Below are 25,711 nucleotides of genomic sequence, written 5' to 3'. Positions count from 1 at the left end.
GGGAATGTCAAGGCATTGGTGAAATCGTGGGGGTGGTGGGGAGGGAAGGATAAAGTTCACACACACACACACACACACACACACACACGCAAAGTCAGTTACCTCCTCCGAAATCATTGCCATCTGCACCAGATCCTGGGGAGCACCTCACAGATCCAGACCCGCTGCCCTAGGTTCAAGGAATTACCCAGCACTTAGATAAGATCAAACCAAACCTCTACTGACAAGCCAAAACGAACCGCCCCCCACGGAAGTCCTTGACGTGTGCATGAAATTGAGCAAACGTGGTCATGCACGCCCCTGAACACGAGAGCAGACTATTTGGCTTTGGAGTCCACGTAAATGATGTCTCCGTCTCGAATGCCGTAGGAGTGGAGTGCCCGCGAGTTGTACTTCATCTCCTCGGGCCCGAAGGGAGCTTCGTGGTCACAGTGGGTAACGAGCATGCTGCTGGTTGGCAGCTGGACCAACGCTTTCAACTGTTTCTTGAGTTCTGCTACCGTCTGATCCAGACGAACGGTCATCTCCTCCACCTGGTCCTTGAAGTGGACCTCCACTTTGGCGCTGCTCTGGGGCCGAAGGTCTACGACGGCCAGCTTCTCCAGCTTCCCGTATTTTGTGACTAGCTCATGATACCTAGGAAGGTGAGAGAGGAAAGAAAACACACACAGAGAACCTCAAACAGGAATTTGGCTTGCAAGAATTTAGGGAAGGCCCTTGACCTTATGCTTCCCCCTGTTATATAAACGTCAAGAAAACAATGTTGGGGGATTGTACGTACAAGTCATATCAAAGTTCTGGCCTCTGTGCCCAAAACATCCGTTGATTTACCATCAAATCTCATCGTTAAATTATCACCCCCCCCTCACTAGAGAGAAGGAAGTAACTTTTGGAACAGAATGATTTTCATCTGGTATACAGCCAAATTAGGATTTTAACATGAATGGTTATTTTTGATCGTTATGTTACTTTATTGTTGATATGATTTTGTTACTCTCCCTGAGCCTTCACAAAAGAGCAGGTCATAAATTTTAAAAATATTACTATTATCATCATCAACATTATTATGCCTTCGTGGGACAGATTCAAAGTCTACATATTGTCAAAAACAGACCCAGAGGAGGACCAGCCTATTGCAGCAAAAGCGAACAGTCTCAAGGTACCGAAAAACAAAACCAATTTTTCATGGATTCGACTCAACGAAAGCTTCTGCTGGAATGAACTGTACCAGCCTTTAAGACCGGCTTTCTCAGCAAGGGTTTCATCAAAACCTGCAGTTTCTTTATGGCCCTGGAAGGGTTTCCCAAATGGGTGGGAGTTAATATTTTAGGTATTTTTAAGATTTGTTAGACATTTATCGGGTGATCTGACCTGTATGGCCACGGTGGGAAGGGGGCAAGGGGCCGTGTCCACAGCTCTGCTTCCCAACCATATTCTGCTCAATTGCAGCACTCCTGAAGTTGCTTAAAGCCTGAAGAATATTTCAGGGGTCCCTCAATGGTTAAAAATGTGAGAAGGGCTGCTTTAAGGTGTCACAGGACCACTGTGCTGATGAAGCCCCCTACTATCACAGTTCAGATAGACTGCTCCTGCTGCTGCTCTAGAAATGACAGCTCAAAAAAAGCTGTCATGCAAAACTCTTTTCTGGTTACGACCCTCCAAACAGCAGCCACCAGCCACGGCCGCACGCATCTTCCAGTCTTCTCAACTCTGCTGGCAGGATTCAGCGAATGAACTTTTATTTGCTTTATTTATATCTCACTATCAATCCCAATGGGGAAACAAAGCAGCTTTACGTCACTCTGTTTTATCTTCCCCATGTGATGCAGGTTAGGCTGAGAGCGTGTGACTGGCCCAAGGTCACCCAGCAAGCTTCCACGGCACGAGTGGGGATTTTAACCTGGGTTTCCGAGATCCTGAAAGTGCTGCACTGTGCTAGGCTGCAGGCAGCATCAATGCAACCTGGCTACGAAGCCTCTCTGCCTGGCCGGCTGCCCTCACTAAGCCCCTAGGGCAGGGGTAGTCAAACTGCGGCCCTCCAGATGCCCATGGACTACAATTCCCATGAGCCCCTACCAGCATCCGCTGGCAGGGGCTCATGGGAATTGTAGTCCATGGACATCTGGAGGGCCGCAGTTTGACTACCCCTGCCCTAGGGGAAGAGCAACCATCTGCTTCCTCTCTTCTAGTATCTGGAGAACTGACAAATCCAGATATGAGAACATGACTTTAAGTCATTTTACATCCATGCTGTGCATGAAGGCAGACACCCAGTCACTGGGAATGCCGGGCTCGGGGCGGTCTTCACCAATGGAACCCTGGAAGCAGCAGAGGCATGAATGGCCTCCCCGACCTTCTAGAAATGCTCCTTTGCACAGCGCCCCAAGGGAAGAGATTTCTGTCTTTACTCCACCCCCAACCCAGGGCTTCCTTCCTTCCTCTCCTGCAGGTTTCTCTCCTATTAGGAACGAGAAGACAGCGTCTCTTCTGCTGGGCTGGGAAAGTGGCAAAAAGTCAATGCAAAGTACAAGGTAATTGAAATGACAAAGACGGAGAACGGCAGAGAGAAGGTAACATTTCAGAGTCTCTAGGCGCTGCCTGGGGCTGAAAGCTCCTTTTGTCTGCCATCGGACACTGCTGTGTCACTGCCCCCTGTCAGAGGATGATGGAGTCTGGCAACTGGGGAGGGAGCCCCCCCCCCTCCAGGGACTCATGTTAAATGTAGGAATGTTCCCTCAACAGCGAAGCCTCTGTCTGCCCGGAGCATGAGGTAACTGATGCAGTGCGCTGTGATTTCCCCGGCCACACGGACAAAACCGGCCTTCATTGGGGACGGAGCGCAGGCCGCCCGGGCCCTGATCCCACAATTAACACCGAGATCCGATCGGCGGGGGGGGGGGAGTGGGCACCGCATTGAGAAGACGGTAACATAATTTTCAGAAATGCCACGATGGTCAACGCTGGTTGAAGAAGAAGTGTTGGTCTTTATACCCCACTTCTCACAGCCCGAAGGAGCCTCAAAGTCAGTGGCTTCCATTTGCCTTCCCTTCCTCGCCCTGCAACAGACGACCTGTGAGATGGGGCTGAGAGAGCTCTGTGAGAATAGCTTCTAACAGGACTGTGAATAGCCAAGGTCACCCAGATGGCTGCAAATGGAGGAGCCAGGGATCAACCCTGGTTTGCCAAATGAGGAGGAGGAAAGGGAGACCCACTGATGCTGTTGTTTGCTCCTGTTGGAACATTCATATCTTATTTTAAATATTTCAAGTAGAAATTTGTTTAACATTGGCCGTGTTTTTAACCATGTGTGTTTTTACAGGTTGTTAACCATCCCAACACTGTGGCTAGAAAGGGTGGCCTCCAAATAAGAGAAATCAATAAGCTTTTGAGAGTCCAAGCTCCCTTGGTCAGATCTGACAAAAGGAGGTTTGGTTCCTGAAAGCTTACACCCCAAAGTTCTTCTGGGTCTCTAAGGTGCTAATGGATTTGAATCTAGCTGTACTTCCACACAGGGTGCTTTCAAAGACTAACAGGGTATTACGAGCTTCGGTGAGTCATGCATGGCTCACTTCTTTCATGAGGGGCTCTCAGTCACATAAGCTCCTCCTCTGACACTAATTTTGTTAGTCTCCACAGAGCTCCTGGACTCTTGCTGCTAGGGACCGATACTGCTACGGACCGATTCATCCGAGACGACCTATCTTGATCTATCTTCGAAGAGAATCTGTGACAGGTTACGCACTGCTCAGACAGAAGGGCTTGATGAACTGCGTTTTCTCCTCTTGCAGAGGCAATCTGGGAACTCTCCAGCAGCAAAGCAGGAGGGGAATTTCTGTGGGGAGGGAGATTCAGGGGATTGACGTGGGTCTGTTGAATCGAGACTGGGGAGACGTTTATGCTGATATGTGGGCTGCAGAGAGAAATGCGGGATCAAAAGCAGGTAGCGGGAAGGGGGAAACATCCTGCAGGTCCAACGCCAAACAGGAACCCAAAGCCCAAGATGTGGGACCTGAACTTGGCCATTTGGGATGCATCACTCAAACCCTATGCTGCACGGTCTGACGATAGCCTGAAACAGCACACGGGCTCCGTGGAGCGGAAAAGCAGCCTTCAATGACTGCACAAGTTTCCGGGGGACCCCGTACAGATGAGGGCGTCGGGACAAAGAGTCTATTGAGAAGCGAAGGGTAGGAGGGAGATGCAGCTCTGTTTGAAGGCTGCGGCCCGGGGCGAGGCCAGGCGCAAGCTCCCCTCCCCTTCTGAACACAACCCGTGCAGAAGGGTCGGAAGCAACTTGCGGGGAAGTAAACAAGACTTTTTTTTTTTCTTTTTGCAAAGGGAGTTGCAAAGATTCAATATTAAGCATTTCAGACCGGCACATGCGCTGTTGCTATGGCAACAGGGAATCTGCCACAATGCCCACTCTGGTTTCTAATACCGAGACCCCTCCCTGCACTTTCCGCGCCAGGTATTGCATCCACACGCACACACACACACACACACCACAAAAAGGCAATGCACAAATGCAGAGCAGAAGGCTCCCCTGTGCATTGAGGCTAATGGAAAGTATTATGTTCCCGGTGCACATCACAGGCAGAAACCCTTCAAAATCCACAAGCGGTTCTCAACTCATGAGACCTCCCCCCCAATCCCTACCCCCGTACCACAGGGCTGCAGAACACATAGGGTCCTTGTCAACTCAAGAGACCTTTCGCCCTAACAGGGCCGCAGAACACACAGGGCCTTTGTCAGCCTGTGAGACCTTTCCCCCCAACAGGCTGCAGAATACACAGGGCAACAGGGGCTCTTTTCAATGTCATTAGCTGCGAAAAAAATCCTCCTTTTTGTGCACCTCGCAAATCTTGAGCTGCTTCTCTTCTAGGGCTCGGGTAGTCAACCGGTGGTCCTCCAGATGTTCATGGACTACAATTCCCATGAGCCCCAGCCAGCGAATGCTGGCAGGGGCTCATGGGAATTGTAGTCCATGGACATCTGGAGGACCACCGGTTGACCACCCCTGTTCTAGGGTACGCTGATCTATCAATGCCATCTTCAGCACAAGACCGAAAGCCCCACATCCCAGCTCTTTGTTTTCCTCTATAGGTCATTCAGGCAGACTCAGAGAAGATGGCTGCCATGGTGGCCTCATGGTCAACTCTCTCCTTGAACCCTGTTTCCTTCTCCCAATTTCAAGTCAATCTCTGTCTCTTAGAAAAGGCTCTTCTTATGTAAGAACGGAAGGGAAGCCATGTTGTATCAGGCCAATGGCCCATCCAGTCCCACACTCTGTGTCACCCAGTGGCCAAAACCCAGGGGCCACCAGGAGGTCCACCAGCAGGGCCAGAACTCCAGAAGCCCTCCCACTCTTGCCCCCCAAGCACCAGGAATAGAACGTCGCTCCCTTAGCCAACTGTTTAGAGAGGTGACTGGAGGCATCCTCTAAGGAAGCAACTCTTGCCCTTTGACCTGGGGAGTGCTAGAGCTTCTGCTTGGCATGCTGACGGTCCTGGGCTCAAGCCCTGGCATCTCCAGGCAAAAGGAGAGGCATGTAAAGGTGGGGTGGGGGAGTACAACCGGCTAAACATTCCAGCCATTGGCCTGAAACTTGACTGATATCTTCTTGAAAAAAACTCCTCTGTGCACGAGAAACAAAAAATGGCTTACAGGCAACAAAGGCTGAAGATGGTCGGGTTTCGGCATGTAAATCTTTGCAACTTGAGGTTTCCCACAGGCAAAAAGAGATGGGGGAAGCTTTTATCCCGATGTAACCCTCCCTAGCAGCAGATGGCAAAAGGATTAGCCACTTAGCCTGGGTGCCAAAGGAAAAGATTAACACTGGCTGCTGAAGGATGCAGGCTTCTCGGCTGGCTAACCCGTGGGCGGAGATGGGAAGGGCAACGGCCTACCGCCAGGACCAGACCGAAGCAGAACTGAGATTCCCACCTCTCTCCCGAAGCTTGCTACGCAAAGGCCGATCGGTTTATCCCTTGCAAGTTCAGTCGTGGGAACGTTTCAAAGTCCTCGATCCTGACATCCCTAGTTGAGGCTTCACAGCGACATGGGGCTTAGTCTCTCAAGGCCAAAATGCACATTACTTGTGCTCCGAGTCAGGTCATGAGTCCCCGCCCTGACTCTCAATCACACACATAGGCAGGGAGTAACCTTCCGAAACCTTTCAGTTGCTCCGAGCAGCTCCAAGTGGCTGAGGGGGGGTGGGGACATCAGGACGTGTGGCTCCCAAGGAAGTGCTAAATTTCCCACCAACAAAAGCAGCATGGAAGAGAAGCCCGAAACCGCTCCTTTCCGCTTGCAGTGGCTGGAAATGTTCAGAGCAACTGTGGGGTTTGAAAGTTTAATCCCGGCACGTGCACGTGGCCGATAGTTGGGTCAGACACGCCTATCGTGTACCGTGGCCCTTGATCGCAGTGAAAACTGTCTCTTGGGAAAACCAGGTCCCTGGACCAGAGTTCTGGGCCAGGGCATCTCACCTGAAAGGGACCTCCTCCTGTGGAAAGTCCACGTAGTAGCGGATGAAAAACCTCTCAGAGTCCTCCCGTTCGCCTTCTGCAATGACGCTGCCGTTCAGTTTGGTGATTGATGGTAACCTGGGCAGACAACACAGAGGAGTGAGAAGGGGGGGGGGGAGAGAACCTTAAAAAAAAGTCCCCTCAAACTTAACAGCGATCAGCAAAATGAGAATTTCATTCCCATGAGACGTTCCCGTGGGATCAGATAACCCAAAGCGCAGCTCGCGAAAAGGAAAGCAAATTTCATCCCATTTCCTTGTAGAGGGGATTTGATTAAAAAATCCCCATGGCAACGTGAATATCAATTCCCCTCTCCATTCTTTAAAAACCCCTCGTTTCGGTGGCTTTTGGCAGCGCTTCATAAACACTGTCGTGTTAAAAAACCACCCCGGGGCTCAGGGCCACGTTCATTCGTTCGTTCATTCATTCATTCGTTCATTCATTCATTTAGATTTATATACCCCCCTCCCCGAAGGCTCAGACGTTCATGTCTTTCTCCTCCTCGATCGTATCCTTAAAAAGCACCTCGTAAGGTCCCCAAACCTTTTGAGCCTGCAAAGGCCTTTGGAAGCCCTAGGCGTAGCCACAAAACCGTCACCAAAAAACAGCGGCTCCAAGAGGCGAAGCCACCTACAAAATGGCAGCTGCTGGTAATCAGTTATTTATTTATCTTTATATTTATATACCGCCCCTACCAGCAATGCTGGCTTGTGGTGGTTTACATATATGTAACCAGCCACGTTCGGCAAAGATTGTTGTGCTGTGGCAGCCAAAAAAAATGGCCTAGCCAATCAAATCTCCAATGGCCAATCAGAAGCCTTGCTGGGCGAAAGCTCAATCTGGCCCTACCCGGTTTCTAAAACCCCTTGGTGGGTGCCAGGAAAGAGTTGGTAGGCAGGACGGCACCCACAGGCACTACAGTCGGCTTACACGTCTTGACTAGCACTGGCTCCCTTCATGGCTGAGTGGAGGTTTGAAGCGGGACCCCCCTTAAAGACTGCCTGCAATCCCATTGAAGGCTAGTCCTGCATACTATATAATTAACTTAAGTCTTAAGGCTCAGTCCATATAGAAATGCACACAATCTTCCTCCAGATCCAGTTAATACCCTCACATGGTCAACTAAGCAGGTTAGGTGCGGCTAAATCAGGGGTAGTCAACCTGTGGTCCTCTAGATGTCCATGGACTACAATTCCCATGAGCCCCTGCTAGCGTTTCCTGGCAGGGGCTCATGGGAATTGTAGTCCATGAACAACTGGAGGACCACAGGTTGACTACCCCTGGGCTAAATGACTTGCCCTAGAGCAGTGATTCTCAGCCTTCCTAATTCCGCGACCCTTTAATACCGTTCCTCATGTTGTGGTGACCCCAACCATAAAATTATGCCAGGGTTCTTTCACTGAAATTAAACTGAAACTGACCAATGGAATGAAGATGCATTATTCATGATTGCGTATAAATGGGTTCTTCCCCAGGGTTTCTCAGTTCAGTTCTGCCTCTTGTCCCACCATGCCGATCTCACTCTTTCCCGCTGCTCCAGACAGACGAATGCTCTATCTCGATCCACCCCGCGAGGCGCCCCCCACCCCGGCCAAGCTGCTTGCCTTGCCATGACCCCTGTGAAAGGGTCATTGGACCCCCAAAGGGGTCCTGACCCCCAGGTTGAGAACCACTTCCCTAGAGTGTACAATACAGGAAAAATACCGGTGGGTCTAGCAAGCAGCACAACGTCCATCTCTCGAGAACAGCTGTGTGAGATTTGGATGGGTGGGAAAAATAGGGGCGCTTACGGAATGTGCCCGCATGCAAGAGATTTCAAACGGCTTCACGGGGTCCTCCGATAACAAAAGTCTGCCTGTTATGGACTCTATTTCATAAAGAAGATGCCGTGTAGGCATTGCATCACGCAAATGCCTTTTAATGCCATAATTTATTAACTTAATTGTGCCTCTTTACTACATAATTATGCCTGGGCCGCAATTTTTGAGAAGTCTCGCTTTAACAGATACTCTTGGATTTGAGTCATTATGACAGTCAGATTCCCAACTGGCCAACAGATCACGCATGATTTAAGTTATGCAATTAGACCACCATTTATGCAGAGCGGCTGGAGCTGGAGCAACCTGATTTTCCCTACATATCTGAAAATAAACCATCTCTCGCTTCTGCCCGACACACCACCCTACGTTGAAGTAGACCCGTTAGAGCAGACCCATTGAAAGCTGTTGCCTTCCTCTCGTGCATCAAACTACAGACTGTGCTCACCAACTAACCGCTACCCCCCCCCACACTTGGAATCTTTCATAATCCTCCCCCCCCCCTCCCCCAAGCCTTCAAACCTTGTAATCCAAACAAGGCATATAGGAAAATTCGGACAAAGACGCTCAACTTGAACAAGGTGCAGTTTGGATTTGAGGGGAAAAGGGATGTGGCACCCGTGAATCCCCCTGTACAAACAGGAGACAGGCCAACCAATGGGGCAGACAGTGAAGGCCAAAAAGCAAGGAAGCCAGGAAAGACGGTCTCATCAAAGATCCTGCAAGCTAAAGACCCTCCCACAACATGGCGCCTTCCCTGCAGGGGTGCCTTCAGGATACGGACTTTCTCATAGTGCCCAAACTGAGCATCTTGAATTTAGACCCCACGCAAGCAGAGAATCGAAGCGGAGAGACGGCTCCTGACCTGGCTATGACGAGCTTCCTGCGCTCCTCATTGGTGTATGGCTGAAGGAGAGGGATGCCCAGCAGTCGCACTTCTTCGAGCTTGGGGAAAGAATTGAGCTTGTCTATGTCCGCCCAGCTCTGCAGACCTGCTTTAATGAAAGGAAGCAGCGGGAATCAAGCACACGCTAGACAAAACCAAACCGGTTGCAGGACTGTACAAGCACAGGGGAAATCAGTGGGTTATTGTTCCCATCAAACCCAAGGAGAATTGGGAGGCAGAGATGGCAATGCCCTCTCCAGCATGCCCATAGAGCAGGGGTAGTCAAACTGCGGCCCTCCAGGTGTCCATGGACTACAATTCCCAGGAGCCCCTGCCAGCGAATGCTGGCAGGGGCTCCTGGGAATTGTAGTCCATGGACATCTGGAGGGCTGCAGTTTGACTACCCCTGCCATAGAGGCTATAAAGAACTCTCAGTGACTGATAGCCTGACAGATTTGGGTACCAGAGGGAGAAAATCCAACACAGCATCCCATGGGGTGTGACTTCCCCATCTCCTATCTTCCATGCAGGTCTTGGCTGATATGCACAAGAAGCCAGCCCCAAGTAGAGCCAGAAGGGGCAGTCTGCTCCCCTGGCACAGTTCATCCTTGGGCTGCCTTCTGCAGTCTCTTTAAACTCTAAAGGGACTGCGGTAGAAGCCCGACAAACAGTTGAGAGAGAGATCCGCTGAGAGGTAGATCTGCACAAGAAGCCAGCCCCAAATAGAGCCGACAGGAACACTCTGCTCCCCCCAGCACAGCTTATCTTCCTGCTGCCTTCTGCAGTCTCTTTAAACTTTAAAGGGACTGCAGTAGGTGCCTGACAAACAGCTAAGAGGTAGATCCGCTGTTTTGGGACCGACCAGTAATTCCCAAAGATATACAGCAGGGGTCCCCAACCTGAGGCCCGTGGGCCGCATGTGGCCCCCAACCACTTTCTGTGCAGCCCTCCAACCTGACCCATACTGTTCTTCCTGCTGTTTTACTGCTGTTCATCCTGGCCCTTTCTTGCAAAAAAGACAATAGCAACATTATTTGTTTGGGTCTCCAGGGTTCTGCCTAAATAAGTATGTTAATAATTTTGTTCGATTTTGGTTTAAGATGTTGCCCTCCTTAGGGACTGGGCACGCTAATGTGGCCCCCGCATTCCAAAAGGTTGGGGACCCCTGATACAGGATTTTCTCGGGATTCCCCTACCCCAAAAAAGTTTTCCTGAGAAAACCTGGATACATTTAGGAAGCCAAAATATACACCCAATATACCAATAAGGTATTTCTCAGGTCTATTTGTGGCTGAGATAGATCCAAATACACACCCCTAGTCACAGGGGAACTCCTCGTAAGTGGCTGGATCCCATGGATCTGATCCGACAGCGACACACTTTCTGCTGGCGGAAATAGCCTTCCCTTTGAATCAGAGAAAGGCTTCTTCTGGAAGAGAAAGAAACCCCTCCACTATCTGAAAGGATCCGCATTATCCAGCCCTTCTTTAATAAAATCCTAGAGGTGGGACCTCATGGGTCATCTAGTCCAACCCCCCTGCACTATGCAGGACACTTACAACCCTGTTGCTCATCCACTGTCACCTGCCACCCCCTTGAACCATCACAGAATCAGCCTCTCTGTCAGATGCTTATCCAGCCTCTGTTTAAAAACCTCCAAAGACGGAGAACCCACCACCTCCCGAGGAACCGCTCTGACTGTCAGGAACTTCTTCCGGATGTTGAGACGGAATTGCTTCTGCATTAATTTCATCCCACTGGTTCTGGCCTGCCTTAGGTTTCCAGACACCCTTCCATTCAGCGGCACCTCACCTGACTTGTGCAGGCTGATGGATCTCAAGTTTGGGAACAGGCGTCGGAGGGAGTCTTCCGAGTCCTCGATGGTCGTCAGGTAGTTGTTGGCCAAGACGAGCGTGTCCAGCGATGGAAACATGACCCCCAGTTTCCTAATCTCAGGCCAGTCTTTGAGATCATTGTCAGTGATGTGGAGCAACTTGAGAGAGTGGCAACACACCGGAGAACAAGACACTGTTTTGTAGTCATTAAGGCACAGAAAGAGCTCCTCCAACCTGCGGGGAGAAAACAATTTAAAAGCCTCTTCTAGCTAGACTTTCAGGATGAGCCGGTTTACACGGACAGTGATTGAAAACATTTGGTCGCTGCCTTCTTTAGGGAGTTGCCGGCGGCTTGAGATGTTGATGAAACAGAAAATAAAATACATTTAAAAGTAACGTTTAAAATCAAACCTCGGGGCTGCTAGCAATCTTAACCAAACAGTTCTAAATAAAACTGTCTTCAACGGCCTCCTAAAGGTTGAAAGGAAGGGGAGTCGGACACACCTCCCTGGGGAGGTGGTTCCATCACTGTGGGGCTACCAACTAAAAGGCCCTCTTCTCATGTATCCCCCCAATGAACTTCTTTGATTGATGGGTCAGGGTGTTCTCTCCCTGTGATCCCAGTTCCCAGGCAAGCGCATCTGAGAGAAGACAGTCCTTCAGATTCTTATCCTTTGGATAAGTTGCCCATCCCCTTCCAAACTGTACCCCCTTTAGGTAACAGGTGTGAAGTCAGAAGGGTTAAAGATGGGGTGCTCTCGCTCGGGGTAGAACACCAGCTTTGCATGCAGAACTATCTCAGATTTCACCTGTTAAAGGACCTCAGATTGCAGGTAACCTTTCTCTGCTTGAGAACCTGGGGAGTGACCCTTTTTAAGCCTGTGGGCATGTTTGGAATCTTGACATCGCAAGGCTGGGCACAGCCACAAAACAGCGGCCAGAAAATGGCCGCTGCAGCTTCTCTTAAGACACCCAGGTAAGGTCCTTGTGCCGGGATGGCAGCTGCTGCCAAAGCAATGTTGTTCAAAATCTGCACAGCCAATGACCTTGCTTGGGCAAAAGCCCTACTTTCTCAAAACTTGGCTAGTGCCAAGAAAGGTGCCCACGGGCACCACTTTGGGGACTCCTGCAGTGGACCGTCCTGAGCTCGTTGAGCTGATAGTTGGGACTTCATTATACAGAGTTTGGCTGTTAAAAGGCATGCAAGAACGCTCCCCAATAAAACACTTCTAGGGCAAAGCAGTACATCAGGAATAAGGGTTCACCCAAATCCTCTTCCCAGCCCGTTAGAAGCAGGGGTTTTCTTGGAATGCTGCCCCATGGCACAGTGCCCCATGGCACAAGAGACAACTCAATGCATGTCGAAAAATGTCAGGAAGAACTGAAAGGAGGCAAAAGGCTGCTGCTGATTTGGAGCCTGTCCAGCCACTTTACAGCCAATATCTTACAAAAATGCAAGGCAATCTCCAAGGGGCGGTGGGCGGCCAAGCTTTCCTGCAGCCCTCCCCCCACCCCCACTGGTCTCCTTCAAAAGCCAACATCTCCATTAGCAGAGCATTTCACATCGATAACCGAGCGCAGCCCCAGAAGACGGCCCCAACACCGATACTGGGCTATCGCTGTCATCTGTCAACTTGACAAACTCGTGTAAATTTAGAAGATTGCGTCGGGGAGCTCCGCACGAGTACCCTGATAGGTCTGGCGTTATCACAGATTCGGAAATAGCATTGCCCGGAGGTAGCCTGAATCCTCTTACTTCAAACTTAGGCGAATGTGGGGGAGACGAGGTCACCGGTGGCGAAGAGACTGAATTACAAGTAAGAGAGCCCACAGTTGAAAGCCCAGTGCAGTGACAACCTCACTGGGTAACTTTAGACAAGCCATCGTCTCTTTCAAAAGCAGCTTCCTCATGCGTCTCCAACAGGGGGGCTCTGGGGGTCCAAAAAATATTCTTTGAAAGTCTGCATAGCCAATCAAATCTCCAATGGCCGATCAGTAGCCTTGCAGAGTGATATCCCCACCTAGCCCTGCCCACATTCTAAAAAACGCTTTGGAGGGTGCTGGGAAAGCCGTAGGGGGCCACCACGGTGCCCACAGGTACCACATGGGGGGGGTGGGCTGATGTATTTGGGATGTAACAGGCACCTGCTTGCCTGCCCTTCTGAGCTTACTCTGGTAATTCTTGGAGTATTATGTGGACTGTTTCCCAGGAAGCTTTGCTGTTGTTGAGCACGAGTTTGCGAACGCCAGCGAAAGATCCAGCACACGTCCTTTCTAAAACCGACAAATTCAGAGGGTTGGAACTGAGGTTTAGAAATTCCAGGTGGGGAACATTTGACACAATTTTACTGACCTGGGAGGGAAAAGGAAGAAGAAAATAAGAAAGAAAAGCATTATCAGGCGGCAATCAGATCTTCTCAAGTAATATTCTGTCATTTTGGAAAAAACAAAAACAAAAAACCCCGAAAGACGCAGCCGGGGTTTTCAGCCCGGCTCATTGAGTCGGAGAGCGATATGGATTCTAACAGCATTCGAGATAGCGATCTGTAATTCATACTGCAGCTATTTGCTGATCTAGATTGATTGGCTAATTGCTTGTTCACCTCAATGCTTCGTTTAATTACACGGGGAAGGGGGGGGGGAGAGCTTGATAAGGAAAAATGCTGACTGTTGGCAGCCTTCATTAGACACCCCCTCCCCATGAAAAAAACCAGTATCGGAAGCTAACATTTTTAAAGGGCTGCCTGGACTTGGAGCGATTCATCTTCCTGTAATTTTGAAAGAGTTGAGTCCCGTGGCTAGCAGAGAATTTTGATTGCTGGCATTCTTTTATGGATTTTCTTGGTTTGAGTTATATATATATAACTCATTATATTATATATATATAATATAAATATATTATTTATATAAAAAATAGGTTCGTCAGCCATCTTGTAGTCTCTGTCTGAAAACCATGAAGATCTGCCAGCAAGCAAAAGTCCACCCTTGATTCAAAATATTAACCACTTGCCCTTCCGGGATGGCAAAGAACAACCAAAATGAAAATCAGTTTCTCAGAACAATCGAGCTAAAAGTACGAGCCCTTGATGAAACAGGTAAGTAAATCCACCTGTATTGTAACTTCCACAACTGGGTAACACTGCAAGGTTAAGGACATAGTAACAGAGTAACAACCCTATGAATAAGGTACCCTGGAACAACATCTGCTCCCATTAGAATTATAGCGTTGGAAGAAGTAATCATAGAATCATAGAATCCTAGAGGGGGAAGGGGCCATACAGGCCATCTAGACCACCCCCCTGCTCAATGCAGGATCAGCCCTAAGCATCCTAACGCATCCTAAAGTCATCTAAAGCAACCCCATACTTCTCGCCTCAAGCATTCTCCAGCTTGCTGCCTGAAGACAGCCAGTGAGGGGGAGCTCACCACTTCCCTAAGCTACTTGTACTGCAAAAAAAGGAATTTATCAGGCCTGCTGCACTCAGTCAAGAACAGCCACCTGCCCGGTAATGTCGGGGGCATGGGGGTGGATCCAAGGCCCATCAGGTTCGCTGTCCCATCTCCAGCAGGGGCATAACCACAATAACAGTTCCCCATTTGCAGGCCCCAGTGATATACCGCCTCTGGATGTGGAGGTTTCATTTTGCTTTCATGACTGATAGACCAATCCTTCGTGGGTTTGTCACCCCTTTCCCCCTGCTTTTATTATCTGTCTCCCTATCTGAGGCGAGCTTAATCAGAACTGTAAGCCCACAGGCAGGTTTTGTTTGCGATCCCCTTCCGGATGCTGTCTCGCGTATTTTAGGTACCTGTTAAATAATGCACATCAACCGTTCTTAATCAACCATCTAACGGACTGTGGGCGGCCAGCTCAAATGAATCAAATGACCGGGCTCTGAAAAGCTTCTCCTTTCTCTCAAATGCGGTTTTGCAGCATGGAGCAGCCTGAATTTCTTCCAGGGTGGAAGGAATGGCGCAGCAGCAATTTAGCAATAGCTACCATGCAATTTATTTTATGTTATTTATAGTTTGCCTTTCTCACTGAGGCTCATGGAGGAATCAGAAAATCATAGAGTTGGGCCTCCAGGGTCCTCTTGTCCAACCATCTGCAGAATGCAGGAAATTCACTAGATCAGGGGTAGTCAACCTGTGGTCCTCCAGATGTCCATGGACTACAATTCCCATGAGCCCCTGCCAGCGTTTGCTGGCAGGGGCTCATGGGAATTGTAGTCCATGGACATTTGGAGGACCACAGGTTGACTACCCCTGCACTAGATGACCCAGGAGGTCCCTTCCAACTCTGTTGTTCTATGAAACTATTCTCAGAGAATATGGGAGCATTGCTAGAACAGCTGAAAGGAGCAGCCTATTGCAGGAGGCTCTCCAGTAGGGAACAATGTGTTGAAAGATGAAGACAAGGAAAGCAAGCCTTCTGAGGAGCAGGAGGGAGAAGCTGAAGCTCTGGGGAGGTTGGGAGAGATCCAAAAACTCCTAATGGAATAAGCACCACGTTTTTGGAGTGAGAAGCTTAAATCTGACCTCCTCTGGCACTAGAACCCGCTCAGAAGAGACAGATCTACCTACAAGCAAAGGCAGCCGTTCTTGCTGCCGTCCACAGCATGGGGTACCCGGGTCCCTTTTACCTCGTGCCAGTCTTCGAGTTTATTGTCAGAGAGATCCAGTTCGGACACGTGAGCGCAGAAGGCGGCAATCTCATTCTCATCCCCAGCGCAGGTAATTCCACAGCTGTTCAACACCAGCACGCTCGGGAGGTTGAGACGATCTGTAAAACAGGAAAGCCGCCGCATTATTTGTGGGCTGATTTCACGACAGCAGACACAAACGGCGCCCCTCCTTAGGTGAGCCGAAGAGGAAATCAGCCCCGGATGATCAAGAGACAAAGTTTTGGTCCTAACCTTTAAGGCCATCTGCAATTTGGGCCCTGTGTCTCTCCCAGTATGCCCCCCAAATTATGCTAAATTCATCAAATATTAACTTGTTGATGAGCCCCAGCCTGAAAGAGGATATTGTCTGGCCTCAACCAGGGTCGGGACCTTTTTCGTCATGGCCCCAACTGGGTGGAACGAGCTGCCAAATGAGACCCGGGCCCTGACAGAACTACCCAATTACGCAGGCCACTCTTTCGCCATGTGTCTGGTTGAGGCCAGAACAAACTGCTAGTCAGTACAAGTCTACAAAACCCACGGGCTTGTCCCCATTCACGTCCTGGCTATTCCCGCCGCTAAACTGAATACAAAGATGCAGTGCAGAACCTGGAGGTTGGATTGATAAACAGGTAAGAAGCGGAGCATTATATGGTTATATTATGGTTTTAATTGAGATTTCATGGTAATGAGTGCTGAAATATGTTGTGAACTGCCTAGAACCCGCTTGTGGGGACGGGCAGTTTATAAGACCACCACCACCAACAACAACAATATTCCTGGGCTGTTCTACCTCACCAGACGGATTGCTGAGTCACTGTCGATTCACACCTCATAGTGACAGCTTCAGGAGGGGAACCCACGTCGATTCACAGCAGAAGAGCTAGATTTGAATCCAGCAACACCTGAGAGATCTCTCCTGTTAGGCCCTGTGGCACGCATAGCAATATGACCACTGAGCATGTGAAAATGGCAAACTATTAAATTCGATTCCCTGTTGGGAAACTGCAGAAAGGACTTTAAAGAGGAGCAGCCCATCTATCGCTGCACACATCAGGTTATTTCAGCTACGGAGTTTCTGCAGATGCTGCCAGGGAGACAGGTGGAACATCCTTTTTACCTCTGATCTAGTCGCTCAAATGGAGACATGAGAAAGTAGCCTGGAAGTTTTTATTAAGGTGACTCTGTTGTGGTTAATTCTGAGTGACATACGGTGCTTTTTGTCCTTGACTGGCTCAACTTATTTCTGCTCCTTTCTGTCAGACTCCGTTATTGTCATTTCCACCCAAATAACTTTCTTGTTTTTCCCCTTTCGGGAAGGTTGTGATACAAATCAAACTGACAAGAATGTAAAACGACAGTGTATGGGAACACGTGTGAGGAGGAAGGCATAGAACAGTCTTTCTCAACTTTCGTACTGTTGAGAAACCCCTGAAACATTTGTCAGGCTTCACGAAACCCCAGAAGTGGTGCAATCGTGCAGAAAATCGTGCAGAAAATAGTTCGGAAGCATTGCTGTGTGCACACCCACCCAGGGCCCCTCCCCTCCCCCCCCCAGGCCCATCACTGGCCGTTTTGGGAGGGGTGGGTGGGTCATCAAGATCATAGATGGTCGTATCACCCGCCAAATGTTGAAACAATTTTTAAAAATATTTTAAAAATTAAGTCCCACCTATTTGGGCAACCCTTCCAGGGCCATCAAGAAACCCCAGGGTTTCACAAAACGCAGGTTGAGAAAGCGTGGCGTAGAAGAGTCTTTTACATTCAACTTTCATATAACTGGGTAAAAAAGGGAAATTCCCAGCAGAGTGCCTTGGAATGAGAGAAGCCACAGACAAACTTCTGCATATACAACAATACCTTTCATAGGTGACCCCTGAGGCGTTGCCGGGACGTGCACTCCCATCCCAGGACCTCGGCGATACGGGAAGTTCTCGGGGCTGTATTTCTCACAGAGAACTTGCATAAAACTCCTCCCGCTTGGCTGATCCATGGTCCCTTCCTGGGATTCTACAGTTGCAGAAACAGAAAAGCAACACCCGCAAAGGAGCTTGCTTCTGACATCCATACTTGGAAACATGAGCAGGTACCCACCCCCGATTAAGAATCTGCTATCCGTCTTTCCCAGCCTTTCCGGCTCTTGGATGCAGTGGCCCACAAACACACAGTCGGTTGACCCTGCATCTCTAGCAAGCTTCAGGCAGCCCTGAGCACTTATAATCTCCACCAGTGCATTATACCCTGCAAATCCACGTACTTCAGGAGGGCAGCAGAAGTCCGGACTCACAATTACGGGTTTAAATTCTGAGTGAAAAGGCACTGGCTGAATATTAGGACATTTTCTTTTATGGTAAAAGTACGGCAGTGCCCTTCACTTGCAGCCTTCAAGCAGCAGCTAGATGATTATTAGGGATGCTCAAGGCTGATCCTGCAACAACCAGGGGGTTGGACCAGATGGCCTGCATGGCCCCTTCCAACTCTACGGTTCTATGGTAATGAGCTGTGAGCCCCATGAACATTCCCAATATGAAAATTCCCATGAGCCCCTGCCAGCACATACTGGAAGGGGCTCATGGGAATTGTAGTCTATGGACATCTGGAACACCACAGTTTGGCTGCCCCTGTTATAGACCACAGTGACTTTCAGGGCATAAGGTTTTTAGAGTCAAAGCTTTGACAAAGGAAGCTTGAAAGTTTATACCCCCAAAACTTTGTTAATCTCTACGGTGCTCCCCGACTCGAATCAACCTGGGTACACCTGTGCAAGTCCCCCAACAAGCTATGTCAGACCTTCTCCCTCCTCCCAGTTGGAAATTGCCACTTACTGGTCTCTGCATCAGCACTCCCTAGGACAACAGTTTTGAATCTCCGGAGAATCAGCTCTTCATCATTTCAGAGGAGAAACATCTTATTTCCAGGTGACTCACTACAAAAGGAAGAAGAGGGAATATATTAACAAAGTATTACTCATAGAGACCAAGCCCCATGAGGAAAGGCTGAGGGACTTGGGAATGGTCAACCTGGAGAAGACAAGGTTGAGAGGGGACATGATGGCTCTCTTGAAGTCTCTGAAAGGTGGTCACTTGGAGGAGGGCAGAGGAAGTGCTGCTGTGGGCAGCAAGGATAGGTTTAAACCTACATGTAGAACCATACTGGCTAGATACACTGGCAAACTGTTCCAAGACAAGAAAAGCATTACTGTCCCTTTAACAGCAGCAAACCTTGGACAGCTCTGCAGAGCTCCTTGGGCATGCCTGGGAAGTTCATTCTTTTGCATTCCTCTTCTCAAATCCACTGCCCACTAGTATCCCACAGCCCTTGCCCAACCAGTGATGGACACAGAGTATGGAAGGAGACAATATAACTGGTCGTGAACTTCTGTTAGCATCCCTTACCAGTGAAACACAGTGCTAGAAGGGACTCCAAGGGTCATCTAGCCCAACCTCCTGCATGATGCAGGAAACTCACGCTACCTCCCCTCATTCTCCAATTGACTCCTGCTCTATTCCCAGAGGAAGGACCCCCCCCCCAAATAAATAAATAAAAACACCTTCGAGATCCCTGGGCCAATCCGGCCAGGAGGAAAATTCCTTCCTGACTTGAGTTCTGATCAGCATTACCCTGGCCATGTAAGAAAGGGCCACGAGAGCCAAACACTGGCTCATGCCAACCCCCCAACTCCCCCCAATCTGCTTATGTTTACAGAGTCAGCATTGCTGTTAGGTGTCCATCTAGCCTCTGCTTAAAAACCTCTGGTGGTGGGGGGGGGACGACACCACCTCTGGAGAAAGCTGGTTCCACTGAGGAACTGCTCTGCCAGCAAGCTCTTCCTAACATCCAAGTCCCCCCCCCCCCCCGTGCCATCTTTTTTCACATCTCTCCCCTATATCCTTTCACTGGCAACACCTGGGCAGCTGCCAACAGGCTTGCAACTCCCACCACTAAAGCCAAATCACCCCCTACCAAAGCTCCAGAAGCCTCTTTTGGGTCGCAGCAGCTGCACCTCCGTCTAGACAAACCGTCCAGCCTCCAGACCTGCTTTCTCTGCAGACTGAGGACCAGGACACCTTCGTGTCACATTCCACACCTGGTGATGCGCAACTGCTAATTACACAAAGGCAGGAAGAGTCGGATGCTCAGGCAGGCGGCACCCGCCACTTGGCCCAGCCGAGCCTTTGCCCTTGGCTAAGGAACTAATTTCTTGGTCTGGGAGACAATTCCGATGTTTGTCTGGAGTGTCATTAAGTCGCTTCAACCTGCTTTTAATGGCCAGCTACGGCTAGTTCTATGTTGAAGCTATAATGACGGTCTGCTCACTTCCCCACAGCCCAACCTCGGATTTAATCCCGGTTTGCGGGCATGAGAACAAGCCACGGTTTGGGGTTTAGATGTTAATCAGCGAGGGCCGTCCGCGAAAACGGAAGCCCCATTAATTTGACTGCGACAGATGAGGAGTCGAAGCGCGCTAGCCCCAGGATCGCCCCGGCCTCATCCCCATCGCGACAAACCAAGGGCGGTCATTACACCTGAATCGGCGGAGTTCACTTTAGTGCACATTTGCGCAAACAAGGCAGAAGAAGTGCTGTAAATTGAAGGGGGGAAAAAGTGGTGTGGAAGAGTTATTCAACATGAAAGGAGGATCGAGGTCAGACACCAACCGCCGCTGCTGAGATTCACGAAGGCATACGGTATCGATCCCACCGGCTTACTGAAGCAATTTAGTCTGGAAAACTCAGAAGACGATAAAGCCTCCGCACTGGGGAAGGGTAACCTTTTCGTGTGTCGGTTTCTCTCCGCTGAGAAGCAAAGTCGGCTGGAAGCCCCCTCTGCTCTGACACGCACAAATAGATCGTTCACGTCTTCAGTCTTACGGAGGGAAGCGCAGGGAGAAAACGCACCCACGCCAATGGAATCAGAAGCAAAGAGTCATGTCGTTTCTCCAAGATACAACTTAACGCTATCTAGGAGATTTTCTGGGTATTTGAAATCCATGTTCTTCTTCCCCAAAAGTCAAGGTTCAGTTAAAAGGAACGGAATGTTCTTAAGCAGACAGGGGAAGACGTGCCTCTGGCTCAATCAAACAGAGGTACTTCTCTGACATAACGCTGATAAAATGATTTTCTTTTTTTTTTTTTACATGAGCACGCATGAAACTGCCTCAGACCAAACCAGACCCTTGGCCCATCAGTCTCAGCATTATCCGCTTGGTCTAGTCAGACTGGCAGGAATTCTCCAGGCAGGGACAACTTTAATCGTGTTCCTATTACCTGGCCCTTTAACTGGAGAAGCCAGGGATTGAACCTGGGATGTTGTATGTCAAGCAGATGCTCTACCACTTCCTAAAGGACGGGTCTCTAGACCCCACCTGGAGGCTGGCAACTTATTCCCACTGCAGAAAAGGCAGGACATAAATGAAGCAAATAAATAACTTTGTTATCCAGAATCCTAGATACTGGACAGCGAAAAGAACAATAGAATGTGTATATGTTATGGCAGCAGCTTGAACAGGCCAGATGACTAGCCTGAGCTTGTCCAAGCTTGGAAGCTAAGCAAGGTTGGCCAGTTAGTACTTGGATGGGAGACGACTAAGGTTGCCATGCAGACGAAGGCAACGGCAAACCACCTCTGCTTGCCTCTCGCCTTGACAACCCCACGAGGGACTGCCATAAGTCAGCTGCAGCTTGGGAGCACTTAATTATTACACTTATATGTGTTGTGGGGCCCTAGAAACAGTAAGGACTGTTTAGTCCCACTGATGATGGGTTCAAAGGCAATCATTAACTTGCACCAAGAAAACTGATTCTTACATTCCAGCTCAATGAACTCAAGACTAGCTACAGAAATGCCTGCCACGGACTTCAGTACTTATGAGGATGAATGAGATAAAGACTTGGCACCTGCCCTGAACTTTGGCCAAGTTACAAGTTGGGCCAGGAATATCAACGCACTATACGGGTCCAGAAGGCTCCACGATTCCAAGGGATGAAATGATGAAGCTGAGAAGCGCCAACAGGAAGTCAAAGCCCAGAGTCCAATATCAAATGCATCTCAATTGCTTTCTTCCTGAGTGACTTGCCCTGCTCCAGAAAACAGCAAGGAATCCAGTATCATCTTAAAGACTAACACAATTTGTGGCAGGATATGAGCTTCCATGAGTCACTGCTCACTTCTCCTGCCACAGATTTCGTTAAAGGTGCCACTGGAGTCTTGCTCTTTTCTACTTCTACAGACAGACGAACACAGCTATCCATCTTGTAACCATGTCCTGGGCTCTGTGTTATTAAGTGCCTGATGCTCTGCCACCCTGGCTATGACAGCATTTGAGTGCTGTATAAACAATATATGAGATTTCATTTAATATCACAATCAACTAAGGAGGTGCAAGGATGATGGAAACATATAGATAATGCCATTTCTTTATCCAGCGGCGGATTCTAAGAGCAAGCAACTTTTGCTGAGTATTTTTGTGAGACACCGACCTTTAGTGACCGATACACAAATGGATGTTACTACCACCCCCCACAGAGGAAGACAACTGGGATGCACATAAACCTGGCTCAACTACATTCCTGGGTTTTGCTCAGTCCGGTGTGGAGCAAAATGAAGACACAAATTCCAGTGATGTAAGAATATAGGCATGGAGTTAACCAGCGACAGAATCCCAGTTTGTGGATTAAGCTTGGGTCAAACCACGGTTTAGAATGCCAATTTTTTTTTTGGGGGGGGGGGTGCAATTCTGATTAACCTGTATTCATATGTCACTGGAGACCAGAGTTCATTTTAAACCAGGGTTCTTTCATCCCTAAAACACAGACATGATTAGTCTTAGATTGAATCTGCAGGGCTGTTCTTCTGGTTCTTTTTCTTTGTGATGGAAGGACATCTTCTCAACGTGGCTTCCCATATCTGGAAACAACTGCTAGTCCATCTCTGCATCTGTACCCTACCCTGCTTCCCAAAAGCCCAAGGAGGCATATATGTCTCCCTGCAATATTTTATCCTCCCAATAATCTTGTGATTATTGGAGAAGGGAGAGGAAGGAGAAGGACTAGCCCAAGGGCACCAAATTTGTCCACCACAGAGTGGGGATTGGAATCTAAGCCTCTGAGATCCTAGTCCAACCTTCTAAACATAGCATCAGACTGTCACTCTCTAATTCTCTTGATCTAAGGACTGTACTATTAAATGCAGTTACAGTCAAAGCAGGCAGCTCGATATTTGTGTGTGTATGTTTGTTAAGTGTTGTCCGGTCACTTCTGACTCATGGTGATGTAATTAATTAATGACCTCCAAAACATCCTTTCCTCAACAGCCTTGTTTGGGGCTAGCTAAACTCAGGGCCCTCATGGCTTCCTTGATAGAGCAAATCTGTTGGGTCTTCCTCTTTTCCTTCTGTCTTCAACTTCTCCTGCCATGATTGTCTTTTCCAGCTACTCTTGTTTAGCTTTATCTAAACAGGCCCCTTAGAGGAAGCAATACTTCCTTGACGCTGTGATGGAATAGTAATGACAACCATGTGATTGATTACTACCAAAGGCAAGGAAAAAAAACATGCACACACACCAGTGGTGATCAATACCTACAGACTGGGGCCTTGTGGCCTTTTCATCTGGCCAGTGATGCACCATGGTTTTAAAACTAGTGCCTTGTTTCTGAAATGTTGTTACACCACACTGGAAACTGAAGTCCAGTTCAGCCATAGAAACACAGAACACAGCCTTGGTCAAATTGTGATCTGTCAGCCTCAGTTTCCCCTTTGCTAAAAGCAGGATGAGTGAGCTCCCTGGCAGGAGTATTGCGAAGTAACTGGCAACCAACAAAAGAGCAGCCATACTGAGTTTGTTTCCTAGGCACGGTTTAAAAGGGCTATGTGCTGTAACTGCACAAGTGTCAATTGAGAGGCCTTGTGCCGCAGCATGGCCAGGATATGCCAATGAAATAAGCATAGAGTTCAGCTCTTCCACTTCAGCCACATCCGCCTATGGTGAGAACATGTGCTGGCTAGGGGTCACAGTAATCACACATGTTCTTGGACTACACAGAGTTGTGTAGAACATGTATTTCTAGCAAGAGTCAGACCAGCTGCACTGTTTTAAGAAGTTATTAGAACAAGTAACTTCTGAATGGTACACACCTGGCATCCTCAGGGACATTTGGCTGCCATTGCTCAATGCCAGTGAGCTGACCCACACAGGCTTCCCACACTAAGGACTGTCTTGCTGGATGCAACCTCAGAGTTCCAGAAAGCTCATCATCCTGTTTCCTAGAGCTGCTAGCCACATACCTTCAGGAAAGTCCTTAAAACCCCTGCAAGACAGGCATTTTCACCAGGAAAATTGATCTCTGTAGTCTGGAGAGATGAGGGGTAATTGTAAGGAATTCCCTGGTCCCACCTGGAGGGTGCAATCCCTAGCTAGAAGACAGCTGAGCTCCTTAAGCTTTGCCACCAGTCTTCTAAAGATGAAGGATGGAGCTGTCTATCTGTCCCCCACCCCAGCATGGTGTAGTGCTTGATTAGGTTCTGGAAGACCCAGGTTCAAATCTCCACTTGATGCCATAGAAGCCTTAGGCCAGTCATACACCCTCCAACCAGCCTACCTCATAGGATTACTATGAGGATAAAATGGGTCTGCACTGGGGAATAAGAAGGATATAAATAGATTTAATAAATAACTAGACAATAAAACCTCACTCCCCTGTTTACTGTGTGAGTTAACCCCTGCCACTCCATACTGAGACATCAACTTCCTTCCAGCCACCCCCTGACTCGGACTGGGCAGAAGACTGATCTTCTACCACCTAGCCTTCCCTGTGTTGGACCCTGCAGGACTTCTCCTTAAGCCTTTCATCTCCACACTGAGCACAGCCAATTCATGGACCCAACTCCTCCTTCTCCTCTTCTATGTAAGGCACCAGTGTGGTATAGGACTTAAGCGTGGTGAAGTTGTTAAGCACGACGAGTATCTGGAAGACCTAAGTTCGAATCCCCAGCTTGTCCCATAGAAGCTTGCTGGCTCCGCTTGAGGCAGCCCCAGTCTCTCTGCCTCACCTACCTCACAGGGTTGTTTTGAGGTTAAAGCATCCAGGTACAACTGAATGAAACAAACAAATAAGCCACACACTCCCAGCCTCTCCTACCTCACAGGGCTGTTGCTGTGAGGTTAAAGCAGCGTGGGTAAAACTGTTTTAAGCCACTCTGGCCCGCGTTGGGAAGAAAGCACTTGGGGAATGCCCTTTCAGAGGGCTTTTGCGGCTGGCCTTTCCTGTGCGAAGCAGTCAGATCTGCTTCTCATGTGCATGGGACGAGCGTCTCCAAGGCGTGCGGAATGACAGGCGCAAACGAACGGGACAAACAAGCAAACAAATCAGCCACGCTCTCTCTGCCGCGCCTACCTCGCAGGGTCGTTGTTGCGAGGCCAGAGCACAGGGGGAAAGGACGCCTTCAGCCCACTGGGGAGAAGCCCAGGCGCAAACGAGGGGATGAAGCCGACCAATCAGGCGCCGCGCTTCCTCCATCCCCAGACCTCAGCCCCCCCCTCCCCGGCCTGAGGCCTAAGGCAGCCCCCTCCCCCGCCTGGAGCCCCCCTCCTGCCGCCCCCCCGCGACCCCTCCCAACTTCTCACCGAGCCCCGCGCTAGGCTCCCCGGCCAGCCGCCGCGTCCCGCATTGACCCGGAAATAGTTTGTAAAGGAGACGGTTGAACGGGGGGGGGAGAAAGAGAGAGGGAAGAGAAGGGGGTGAAAGAGCCAAACGTCACGTGACTTCCCCCAGCCCGCGCGGTCACGTGACGCCTCCCGGCGCCGAAGGGCGAAAGAGGCGCGCGGTTACCATGGAGACCGGGCTTCCGCGGCCGGGCCTGGCGCCGGTTCGCCTGCCCTCGTTTCCCGGCAGGCCTCGCGCCCGTGGGGCCGCTTCCCGCCGTCCTTCGCGCCCGCCTCTGAGGCGGCGCCGGCCTGGCCGCGGCTGCGCTTTGTGATGCCGC

General features: G+C 49.6%; 2 protein-coding genes across 3 annotated transcripts in view; both read right to left on the bottom strand.

Moving 5' to 3' along the window:
- TECTA (tectorin alpha) overlaps positions 1 to 239 on the bottom strand; it is a 78,537-nt gene extending 78,298 nt beyond the window's left edge. Inside the window, exon 1 of the mRNA XM_077306133.1 lies at positions 103 to 239. The gene's annotated coding sequence lies outside the window, so the exon portion shown is untranslated. The remainder of the gene's footprint in view (positions 1 to 102) is intronic.
- TBCEL (tubulin folding cofactor E like) lies at positions 95 to 25,711 on the bottom strand. Of its 2 annotated transcripts, none has more exons than XM_077306136.1 (9): positions 25,558 to 25,711; positions 18,555 to 18,655; positions 17,590 to 17,739; positions 15,709 to 15,848; positions 13,237 to 13,418; positions 11,043 to 11,299; positions 9,210 to 9,336; positions 6,489 to 6,605; positions 95 to 636 (listed from the first exon to the last, which is right to left on the bottom strand). In XM_077306136.1, the coding sequence occupies exons 3-9, from the start codon at positions 17,720 to 17,722 to the stop codon at positions 318 to 320; spliced, it is 1,275 nt and encodes a 424-aa protein (XP_077162251.1). In that variant the 5' UTR covers positions 17,723 to 17,739; positions 18,555 to 18,655; positions 25,558 to 25,711; the 3' UTR covers positions 95 to 317. The 2 variants fall into 2 exon arrangements, with proteins under 2 accessions (XP_077162251.1, XP_077162252.1); XM_077306137.1 differs by lacking the exon at positions 25,558 to 25,711 and adding an exon at positions 25,353 to 25,500.

This window comes from Paroedura picta, chromosome 12, assembly GCF_049243985.1.
Source record: "Paroedura picta isolate Pp20150507F chromosome 12, Ppicta_v3.0, whole genome shotgun sequence".
NCBI lineage: Eukaryota > Metazoa > Chordata > Lepidosauria > Squamata > Gekkonidae > Paroedura > Paroedura picta.
This window is presented reverse-complemented; position numbering and strand designations above follow the sequence as displayed.

Excerpts from the sequence above, each read along its gene's own strand:
- TBCEL (XM_077306136.1), bottom strand. The coding sequence starts at position 17,722 with ATGGATCAGCCAAGCGGGAGGAGTTTTATGCAAGTTCTCTGTGAGAAA. Across the intron at positions 11,300-13,236 it reads ATACTCCAAGAATTACCAGA|GTTGGAGGAGCTCTTTCTGT; the intron begins GTAAGCTCAGAA and ends TTCTCCCCGCAG. Across the intron at positions 9,337-11,042 it reads CATCAGCCTGCACAAGTCAG|GTCTGCAGAGCTGGGCGGAC; the intron begins GTGAGGTGCCGC and ends TCATTAAAGCAG.